General features: G+C 43.7%; 1 protein-coding gene across 1 annotated transcript; it reads left to right on the top strand.

Moving 5' to 3' along the window:
* Positions 1 to 6,488: 6,488 nt before the first annotated feature.
* On the top strand, positions 6,489 to 9,851 carry Eddm3b (epididymal protein 3B). The gene is made up of 2 exons (NM_203508.2): positions 6,489 to 6,646; positions 8,617 to 9,851. The coding sequence occupies exon 2, from the start codon at positions 8,617 to 8,619 to the stop codon at positions 9,064 to 9,066; it is 450 nt and encodes a 149-aa protein (NP_987104.1). The 5' UTR covers positions 6,489 to 6,646; the 3' UTR covers positions 9,067 to 9,851.
* Positions 9,852 to 11,979: the final 2,128 nt, after the last annotated feature.

Genomic DNA, 11,979 nt, shown 5'->3' on the forward strand with positions numbered 1-11,979 from the left:
TGAGTTTTCTTCAAATTTTGCTTGTCATCTTATAACAGCTCTGTGCCCAGAAACTTCACAATATTCCAGATAAGCTGGGACCATTACATGGTAACGGCTGTCTCCAGCAATGAACTGATGCTAACTTTTCCCATGTGCTCCTGAGGGTAATGCACTTTTGTTTGATCTTTTAAAGACAGGGTCTCAGTATATATCCCTGGGTGCCCTGCAACTCACAATGTAGACCAGGCTGCATACAGAGATCCATCTGCCACTGCGTCCTGAGTACTGGGATGAAAGGTATGCGCCACCACACTGAGCTATGAGCTTTTCTGAAGCTGTTCATCTATATTTATTTTGTTTTAAAATGTCCGTTTCCCCTAACTTCCTCTGCTGTGTTTGTATTGGTTAGTGTTCTCCAGAGGATCAGAACCATTCGATTGCATCAGCTAGCTGCTAATGATATAGAGTGCATGGCAACCTCAGCTGCTTGACAGAGAGAGGTCTAGCCTATTGATGTCACAGATCACAATCCTTCAGCCTCCTTTGACTTTTCTCTTTGATGGTTTTCACTGTGTGCTGTGTAAGTTCCCCGTATGCCTTTTTCCTTTGGGAAATTCTGTAAGAGCTTTATAGAGGATGTGAATGCATACAGTGGTGGTCTCTAAACAAACACAGAAGCTAAAGGTTTACGGTTCCAGAAACTCTTAGGCACTTACACCTGGTCCCAAGGATGAAAACACACAATCTAGAGAAACATTGTTCCCAGACTCATAGTCTGAGGCCTTGGTAGTTGAGGGCAGGAGTTCAGTTAATAAATATAGAGTAGTACCCTCAATTGACTCCCTGGGCACATGACTTACAGGATGAATGGCATGCCCCAGCAGAAGCAGATTCTGTTAAGAAGCTAGACTGGCTTGATCCCCTCTGCCATATACAGGAACATACATAGAAGGAACTAGAATGATATGGCATAATGGAAGAAGAGTAAGATATCTGGACACTTCCCTTTGGGGAGTGTATGAGGAGAGTGGGCTCAAACTCTAAGATTAAGGCATATACTAATGCAATTAGGAAACAGCTCAGTGCGTGTTATGCTACATGCATGGCATAAACACTGCATCATGCCCCTAGAAGGATGAAAGTTGTTCTTATGGGTTTGTTTCTCAGGGCTCAATGTCTGGTACCTCCTGACCTCAAAGGCTGAGAATGTGCAGGAGGGAGTATAAAGGGGCACTTGGTGTGGTTGCTGGACTTTAAAGAACAATAGGGACTTAGGTGCTTGCTGAACTTATTAATTTTGCTTTAAAGAAAAATATTATAATAAAGTTAATGAGCTCTTTCATTCTGGATGTTGAAGGGTAGGGTTAAAATGGGCTAAAAAAACAATCTATGAAAAGATCATACATTTCTTGGAATCATTGAGTCAGCTTTCAACAACACCAGTGATTAAGCTACTATGCAAATATAGAGTATTTTGAAAAACCTACTTTAATAAGGGCTCTTAAATGCTTCAACCTTCCCTCTAGCCCACCACCCACCAGAGGTTATGGAAAAGAAAGATTAATAGGAAATGGGGGTTGCAGACCTTTTTAGAAATAGTTCTTTGGGGCTATTCTAGTATTCATTGTCAGCAGTCCAGTCCTCTAGTAAAATACCAACGTAAATCAGCAACAGCAGTTCAATCCAGAAGAAACCTTGAGGAGCCACCAATCAGTCTGAGTCCATGGAAGTGGCAAAATATCACGAGAAGTTCTTTGGTGCGTTTCTGTCTATGAAGGCACAACAAGTGAAGATCAGCAAGGAAATGTAAGGCGACCGATACAAGAACTTCCTCCCACTCTCTGTGGGGTCATATTTATATTCTTTCTAAACATCACCTGACCTGTGTTCAGCAAGACATCCTTTCATCTGTCTGCACCAGGTGGCAAACAAAATATCATATGACATAACTGAGTTTCCAAAGAAATCAGAAATTTCCACTTCAGAGCAAAAAACATGTAGCTCCCCTTCCCCAATAAATGCAGAAGCTCTCCTGATTTACCCTCAGATGGTGTCAGTCTCCTTCTCTTTCCAACTCCATGCTTTGGGACCCACTGGAGCTGACCTTTGGCACAACAAGGTCTATCCTTATTTGGCTACTTCTTCTTCCTAAGACTGACTACCAAGGTCCAGCTATCAAAGTATTGAAGTCCAGCAATGAAAAGCCTCCTTTGGTTCACCTAATTTACATGCTCAATTAAAATTAAACACTTTATCCTAACACAGGGTGTTTATACCTTGGTACCTTTATAAACTTCCATTTTCCTATGGGCCACATCTGTCTCCTCTCTATCCAGAGGCAGTCCCTCTGTGGAAAATACCCCTTACCTCTTACCCCCTTCCTTATCTCTTTCTTCTCTTCTCCTTTGTTCCCTTCCCCTTCTTCCTCTATCTCCCGTGTTTGTCCCTTATCCCTTCTGTCTGTCCCTCTGAGGCAAATAAGTATTCCTGTGCTTGGTCTGAGAACTCAATTTTGGGGATCCTGAGCCAATACTTTTTCTTTTATACATTATGATTCATAATAGTAGCAAAATTACAGTTATGAAGTAGCAACAAAAATACTTTTATGGTTGGGGGTCATCACAACACGCGGAACTGTATTAAAGGGTCACAGCATGGGGAAGAATGAGAACCACTGCTCTACAAGATCAACAAGTGCACTTACCCACAATGCCATCTCTCTAGTCCCCTGTCTTGTACTTCTTACATTTTTTTTGCCTATTGCTTGCTAAATAACCAGGATACACACTTGTGAGGACTAGATGAGACCCTGAGTGGATGTGTATTGTTGACATGAGTACAACCATGTCAAGGAACCTAATGCCTCTGACTCAGGGAGTGGCAATGCCTTCCCTGGCTCAGAGCAATGGGAAGGGCTTCTCTTGACCTGAGCTCAGATTTTGAAAGTGTATGCAGAAAGTACCAACCCACAACTACCTCCTTCTGGATGACAGCAGCCCAAGACCATTCTCCTTCAGAGACCCTCTCCCAAGATCAGCTAACCCACTTCCTTCCCATTCTTTCTCTTTATAGCATGATGAGTTTTCAGCTGCTGCTACTGTGTCTCCATCAGAGCACACAGCCCATCTAGTCCCAGCTTTTCTGTGCATGTATCTGGCATTTCTATGTTCTCCACTGCCCCATTCACGTCAGCCCCAAAGCTGAGCAGGTCAGTAAGTAATGACAGGAGACAGACAGGATATTCGATATTCTTCATTATCAGAGAAGATTTGTTCTTCATTCTGTAGAAAGGAAGCAACCTACAGACCTTCCAAGTGGTGCGGCTGTACACCTACCTGCTGGCAGCCTGTTCTCAGCCTTTCAGTCTAGATGCCATCCAAACAGTGCTTCAGGAGGAATGGGAGACTCAGGAGGTAGCCTTGGTGGGTGTGAACTTCCCTCCAGTGTACACAAAGAGATGATAAGGACGTAAAAGGTGAATCTGAGAGACAAGGCTGATCACTTGGACAGAAGGACAAGACTAGACTTTGGAGTGAGTCTGTTCTGGTTTGCTAGGAAATATACATTTGAGAGAGACAGATTTCCCTCTGACTTCCCAGACAGCCAGCTCTCTGAATGCAGCCTAGTTTAAAGATTCAAAGGTTTGCGCTTATCCAAAGGCATTTCAAGCAAAATTCTGATTTCACGGACTAGTTTCCGGACTAGTCAGTGTGTTGAAACAACAGCCAGTGTTCAGAGAAACTGGCTGAAAAAGCAGAAAAAGAGTTGCGTTTAATAACAAACGCTATCCTGTCGTAACCCAATAGTTTCTGGTTCTACCCCTCGTTGCTCAGAACAGCTGAAAGCTATTTTTGTTTGTTTGTTTCTGGTTTTTTGTTTGTTTGTTTGTTTTTGAAGTAGAGTCATAGTTACTCAAGATTTTTTTCCCATCAAATATGGGATTAGGTCAAATAGGCAACGTCCACCTGGTCGAGAGAGACGAGGGCGTGGCTGAGTGAGGAGTGACAATCTGGAGAAGGTATTATCAGTGGTGAAAGGAGTAAGTGTAGTCAAACTAAAAGGAATTACTTGTCAAAACCTCAAGCAGAGAGGAGTCTGGGAAAGCCATAAAGAAGTGCCCATGTGTGTCTGCCTGGATGTTCTGTTTTCTCTCTGTAACAAACCCCTCTCAGCTTTCTCCTGGCTGAACTATTTCTGGCAAGGCCTAGGGCTGCCTGGCATCAGCTGTTTCCACCAATGAGCAAACACCCACTTCTGTGTCAGGCTCCTGGGACTCGTGAGAAGGTCAGCTGGAGCCCCTAACCGAAAGCGCTTGTGGGCTTGTGGCTACAGCTTTCTTCATCTCTACCCAGCACTTTCCCATTAGTGTTTGCAGGAATTATTAAATTTTAGCTGTGGTGTGGTGAAATTAAAAAAATTTTTTTTCCTAATATATCAGTTCACAGACCCAAGGACTGTTTGTTGTCTATGAAGTCCTTGGAAACCCTGAGAACACAGCTTAGGATCCTAGGCAGAGGCTTCTGGGGGTCCTTTCATCAGCTGCATCAGGAAGTCTAGATCACTATCTGACTAAGAGTAGGACAAAAAAAAATCAATCAATCAATAACTGAACAGAATAAGAAATATCAAAGACTTCATAGATGGATTAATATCTTAAAAGATTTACATTCAAAGAAAAATACCCGTCACTCAAACTAGAACTAAGAAACTTTTGGGAGAGAGAGAAAGAGAGAGAGAGAGAGAGAGAGAGAGAGAGAGAGAGAGAGAGAGAGAGAGAGAGAGAGAGAGAGAACTAGCTATGAGAAGCACATCCTTTAAGAAGTTTCCAGAAGTAATGGCCACCTTCACATCCTGAGCTATATCAGTAGCTTCACATGTCTCCAGTTATCCGAGGGCACAGCTCTCCCACCCAGTTTAGTTTGCTTCCTAATATGGCTGTATATGCAAGAGGCCTTTGAAATTTTTGCTTTAGATTATAGTAGGATTTGTGGATGTATTTGTAGAAAGTACATTTCCACATTTAAAGTAGATCATCCCTTATTTGACGAACACTTGATTGGCCAGCTGATGGTAGAAATGACTGTGGTGAGCTAACTCTGCAGAAGATCCCCACAGCAATGACAGGCATCGGTGATGCAGGTTGCTCTCACACATGTTCTTACAACTGCTGGCTGACGCTCTAATATACTATAGCATAGACGCTTTGGAAGACCATAGCTTGGGCTGGGGAAGTGGTCTGTAGTAGAGCATTCTCCCAGCACACTCCAGGCCCTGGGGTGCAATGCCCAGCACCACAAAAAAAAAAAAAAAAATCAGTGCTCCCTTTCTTTTGAATGGGGAGAAGGTTTTGTTGCAGGTATGAAACAGAGAACAGCCAGAGGCATCTAGAAGAGCCCAGAAAAAGAAAAAAAAAGAAGCAAGCCAGGCATAGCAAGAGCTAGAGAAACAGAGTATGGGAAAAAAAAAATCATTCGGGTTATTAATTGCTCCCTGTCCTAATTTGTTTCACATCTCAGCAGGTTCTTTTCTCTTTTCTATATCCGTCCAATCACTACTTGTATTTAAGCCTTTAGTAGCTTGTACAAACGTGTTACAGGGGTTCTGGACATCTGTGCATTATGATTGCTATTGTTTTTTTCCCCTCAGACTTATCTCTAAGTTATTGAAACTCTGGTGCTCACAAAGTCCTCTCCCTGTCACTCAGACAGCTAGAGACTAGGAGGATGTACAGAATGCAGCTGGACCACGCCCCCTTGCCGCCCCGTCCCTCATGCCACCCCGCCAATCAGCACAGGATCCCTGATTGTTCCTGGGATGCTCAGCCCCATCCTCAGGTATAAGTTGGTGGATTCTTTCTTCGTTTTGCTTTCTTATGATGGGGTTGCCCCTGTTGGCCTGAAACTACCGAGCCTCCTGCTTCCGTTTCCTACCCAATAAGATGACCACACCGGGCTTTGAAAAACAAATTCTAATATAAACGGATGCATGCAGACATTCCCATGCCAAGGAACCCTGGAAAGAAACTCCACCAGCACAGCTGAAGTCGAGTGGCCCTTGCTTTATTAATACATAGCACTCCCATTGTCTCAATTTATCTACAAATTGCACTTTTGACCATGCACTTCTTGGTGACATCGATGTAGGTCACATTCTTGCCGAACTCCCTACAGAATGTGGCCTAGCCATGCATGGACTCCCCGCCGCCCCCCCTCCCCCCCCTCCCCGCACTCCCTGAAAGCTTAAAGTTTTAGGGACAGATTTCTGGTTGTATCTTGAAAACTACTGACCTCTGGAGTCACCTCTCCCCAACATTTTGAAATTCCTTCGTGGCTGTTCATCCTTTGATGTTTGCAGATCTCCCCTAAGGCTACTCTCAGGGTGAACCCGAGTGTTCCGCATGAGGAGATAGAGAACAGGTTCACATAAAAAGACATTCCTGACCCTGCCCTCCACGCCACCACCCCCACAAACCCAAAGCAATACACTTTACATGGTCAGGGGTTCTCGGTGTAGTCCTGGCTGTCCTGGAACTCAGGTCATTCTTTTTACTGCTGTGGACTTTCCCCGGAAAGTTTCTTAGGAGCTCTGAAAAGGACTCAGACTCTACCCTTCAGATCTCCATACCTCTGTACCCACTGTAACCAGCGACGGGTGCACTGATTAGGTAAGTTAGAAGGACTGCTGTGTAGGTGTTGTAGTTCATCAAAAGACCCTCACTCACATAAAGACCACAGAAACTGCCATCGTTGCAAAACGCATGAGGATTTTTATTGATCTAACATGTTGGGGATCCAGAACAAAGAAAGAACACACTTTTTATACCTTTGTAAGGGCCGGATATAGGCACCGGGGTAGTTTGGTTTATTTTAGCTGGTGTAGTCAATAACCTTTTTAGACATTGGTTGGTTTGTAGAGGGTGACTTTCATTTTGTCTGTCCTTGAGGTTTTTAGTGTGAGGCAGGGCAGGGGAATTGTTAATCTTGTTTTTGACCGTTGAAAGTATGTCTCTATATTTGTTTAGTCAGCCAGCTTTATATCTGACTCTGTACTTGGCCCGCTAGTACAGTTTCAAAAGTCCTTTTGAAGGCAGGGGGGAAGGTACTGGGTAGTCTTGAATTTATTTTGGATATTACATAGGAAACTTGATCGAAAGATCAGGGGTCATTGGAAAGAGATTTACTGACATTTTAGTGTTAAGGATGAAAATTGCCCCAAATCATAGAAAACAAGACAGAATTAACCCCACAGATGTGACTCCCCACCCACCCCACCCTCGTTCAGTCTATTTTGTTTAAGAACCAACAAAGTAATTTTGTTGGTTCTTGAAGGTCTACCAGGTTCATATGCGGTCAAGGATTGAATAAGGTGAAAGATTGAACAGGGCCAGGTGCACTCAGTGTAAATGAGGGAGGACTCTGTTTAAGCAGAAGTCTTTTCAAACACCTGAGCTCTATCTTCTATTCAGTGACACTCCTGCAAAGCTAGTTTTATTTAGTCTTGGTATTTAGTTGATTGAAACAATATTTCAGACCTGTTCCTTCTCAACAAGCAGCTCTAACAAACCATGATGTTTTTGAATGAATGGGAGATATGGTCCCTAAGAAAAGGTGTGAGAGTTTAGAAATGGTATTGTATTTCCCCTAGATTTGGGAGAAATGTTATAAGGAGGTCAAGAGAGGCGCATACCCATGGAACAATCTGTGTGAAGTGCAGCCAGGGCTACAACTTCAGGGACCCAAAGTCATCCTTGTTGGCAAGATCTCTCAAGCAGTTACTCTGTATGTTCCCTTCAATGTCATCATCTTTCCACTTTGGAGAGAAGCCTTTTGGATACTTGATCTTCTGAGCATTGAGGAGTTAGTTAGAGCCTGGAAGAGAGCAGTGGCCTCCTTCCATTACACAGAAGACCTTTGGGGAACCTTGCTGTTAATGTAGCAGTCCGCCATGACTGGATGGCTCTCTGAGCCTGGCACAAAATCCAGGGGGGTGGGCGTGGGAGGGGATTCCCTTTCTCAGCCCGGTTTACCTGTCTCTGCCTGTCTTTGTCTGGAGAAGTGACCTTGTTTGAAAAGTGACCTTATACCTAGCTCCCTGAAAGGCTTCGTAACTCAGCACACATGCCGTGTTCTGGCTTCTCACCTGCACAGTAATTTAGGTGCTGTACTATAACCAATCAGCCCTTCCTGCTTGCTTGAAGCCATGACCAATTTGCCCTTTCCACCTGTACCCCTATATACAGCCCTTATATACTGTATCCCTGAAACAATGAAATAGACCTGTCTCCCTGCAGTGGTCCCTGGAGGTCATTCCGTCTATACTCACAGCCGGTCAAACCCTATTCTCCCCCTCCACTCCCTTTCTCCCCTCAGGCTCTGAGGAGGATGGGGTGGGGGACAAAAGAGAGGGCATATAGGAGGGACTTCGAGTTTTCAAAACGAATCCCATTTTCTTTATGCAATTTCACTCTTAGCTCACTCAGTCTGCAACATAGTTTTCATTTGCAATTAACTTTAGTATCTAATGAGGGTTATCTTCTCTGGGAAACAAAATTATGCAGAATAGAAATAGGAAGTACAGCTCAGCTTACAGGGAAGTACCTCAACATTTTCTTTTCTTTCTCTTGTGGCCATTTAGATGTCCTTGGTGCCTGCTCTGATGTCCTCTCTAAAAGCCTGGGCCCTGCTTCTGCTCCTGCTGTGCCTGCAGCATAGCCTACTTGCCCAAAGCACTTCCAGGAGGCAGTTCATGGAACACCATCACCTGAGTCCAAACAAAATGTTCAGTGACTATAACTGTGATGTCCTCATGACAGATAAAGCCGTGAAACCCAAGCTCTCACACATGTTTGTTTATATGACATGGTACAAAGTTGAACATATATGCATTGGTAGCAACTGGAGAGATCGCTACAAAAATATGTATATTTGGGCCCAGACTCCCATTAAGGTCCTCAGGTGCCAGTGGGAGAGTTTGAAAAATAGATATACAGAGAGAAGGAGTTACAGCTACGTTCAGTTCCATTGCAATGCTGATGGGTATGTCGACAGCATAGAGGACATAAAGGCTCTAGAGCCCATCCTGTAGAAAGTCTCATCACCTCTGGATGGTTCTGAAAGAGCAGTGAATAGTTCTCAAGTGTCAACCTCCTTCACCCACCCCTCACTCTCCCACCCACCCCCAATCCTCCACCCTTCACCCCTACCCTCCACCCCACTTACCCTTCACCCTCCACCCCCTGCTTACAATAGTTACTGTTACTTCTGCTTTGCAATTGTCTGTCAGTATTTTGCAATCAATCACATTGATTCTTGGTATTACAATCGTGTTTATGGGTTGTCTGCCTGCAATAACATTCTTCCCTTGTTTACCTACTTTTATTCCCATTTTTCATGACTCGGCTCTCTGCTACTGTGACAAAATGTTTGAGAGAAAGCATTCAAAGGAGGGTTTATTTGCCTCCTAATCTCTGGGCTGGTCTGTAGTCTGCTGGCTCTGTTGTCCTCAGGGAAGAGTTAGGCAGAGCATTGTGGTGGGGAAATGTGGAAAGTAGACAGAGAAGGAAGGAGAAGAGTATAGGGACAAGATAAGACAATGGCAGCTCCAGTGACATACCTCCTCTAGGTGGGCCTTCAGATCCACTCAGCTATGAATTCATCAATGGATTAATCCACTGCCAAAATAATTACAGCTTTCATGACCCAACTGTCAAATAAACCTTCAACACAGGAGCCCATGGGAGGACATTGGACAGCCAAACCATGCCAGCATCTTCTCTTGACTTATCCAGGATTTTTGCTGATATCATCATCTTTATGCCTATTCAAACTAAATGATCTTCCCTTCCCAGAATAAATTGTTATTCCATTGTGTGTCATATGTATACACATTATGTATGTAGACTTTGTTTTGTGTATTGGTGTGATCAGTGCAGTTACATGTAATATGAGGTTTTACTAGATGTGAATATCCAAAACTTAGGCCCAAGGTGTTATTTTATGTATGCACCTGCATACATGTGATATATGTATCTGTGCTGAGTCTTGACTTGGACAATGGTTGTGGTGGCACCTATACTTCTAGCCAAATGGAAGGGCAATAGATAACTAACCTGTTGGGTCAAATAACATGTAAGTCTCTGGTTCATAGCAGGTAGTCCAGGAAATTTGTGGGATTTCCCCCCTCCTTCTTATCCTTTGACTTGGAATTTTAATTTTGTCTTTGATAAAACATACATGAGAAGTGTTCCAATCATTTGCTCATCCTGACTGGGGAAGATTTCTAACATGAAACAAATATTATGGATGATGGAGAGAGTGCTCTGTACATAAGAACACTTGCTGCTCTTCCAGAGGCCCCAAGCTCAGTTCCCAGCACCTGTATCAGGGGGCTTACAACCATCTGTGATTCTAACTCCAGAGTACCCAATGGCACCTGCACTCATGTGCACATAACCACACGCAGACACACACCTACACATAGTCAAAAATAATAAAAATAAATCTTAAAAAAAATCCTCAAGACAGACATGAAGCTGTGATTAATGTGGAAGCCATAAACACTGCCTGACCAAGACTGCCTAGGATGTAGTACTGACTAGTTTTAAAACAACTTGACACACAATGAAGTTGTCAGAGAGAAGGGAACCTCAATTTCGAAAAAAAGCCTTCCTAAGATCAGGCTGCAGACAAGGCTGGAGGACATTTTCTTAATCAGTGATCAACGCGGAAGGGCCTAGCCCATTATGGGTGGTGCCATCCCTGGACTGGTGGTCCTGGGTTCTATAAAAAAGCAAGCTGAGCAAGCCACAAAGAGCAAGCCAGTAAGCAGCACTCCTCCATGACTTATGTATCAGCTCCTGCCTCCAGGTTCCCGCCCTGTTTGAGGTCCTGTCCTGACTTCTTTTGATAATGATGAGCAGTGATATATGAAAGTATAAGCCAAATAAAGCCTTCCTTCTCCAGGTTGCTTTTGGTCGTGGTGTTTCAATAATCAACCTGGCTAAGACAGAGGTCAAGATGGTTCAGCAGCAGATATAGAGGTCTGAATGAGAATACCCCTGTCAGTTAGTTCCCAGTTGGTGGTGCTGTGTAGGAGATGGTAAAACCTTTCGACTGTGGAGCTTTGTGGGAGGAAGTATACATTGGCATAATCTTGGAGAGTTTATAATTTTATCCAAATTCCAGTTTGATCTCTCTGCTTTCTGAATGTGGTTGAAGTTGTGATCTCTCAGCTTCCTGTTGCAGCTACCTGCTGCCATGCATCTCCATAATTATGGACTCTCTTCCTAGAACCATAAGCCACAATAAATCCCTTCTTCTATACCAACAAATGACCTCTGGCCGTGGTCATTTGTTGCCGTCAGAGAAAAGTAACCAATCCAACAGGTAAGGGGTATTATTGCCCACAGGCTTCGAGATCTCTGAATCTTGGAAACCACTCCAGAGGTAGAAGGAGAAAACTAATGACACAAAATTGTCCCTGACGTCCATATGCACCATGTCATGCCATGCACTCACACACACGCATCACATACAGACACACACAATAATAATAATAATAATAATAATAATAATAATAATAATAATACATCTTAGTGGTTTTAACATTTTTTATTATGTGTATGTATCTATGTGGGGGGATGCATATGTGTGAGGGTGCCTGTGGAGGCCAGAAGATGTTGTATCCCCAGAAGCTGGAGTCACTGGAGCTACCTAACGTGGGTGTTGGCAACCAAACTCATGTCCTCTCGAAGAGCAACTACTCCTGACCACGGATACATCTCTCTGGCCACCCCCTAACCCCAAAACTCCAAAACTTTCCTTCTGTAAACATGAACAGATAGCATTTGCTGATTCATTAGGGCATTTGTCTTTAGGACCGGGGAAGATGGGTTTTACTTGGTGAAATGCTCAACATACAAGCATGAATGCTTGACTTCAGATCCCCAGGGCCTGAATGTTTGTGGTTTGGAATTGAAGAGGGAGTCTGGGTGTACAC

The sequence above is a fragment of the Mus musculus genome, chromosome 14 (genome assembly GCF_000001635.26).
Source record: "Mus musculus strain C57BL/6J chromosome 14, GRCm38.p6 C57BL/6J".
In the NCBI taxonomy this organism is placed as follows: domain Eukaryota; kingdom Metazoa; phylum Chordata; class Mammalia; order Rodentia; family Muridae; genus Mus; species Mus musculus.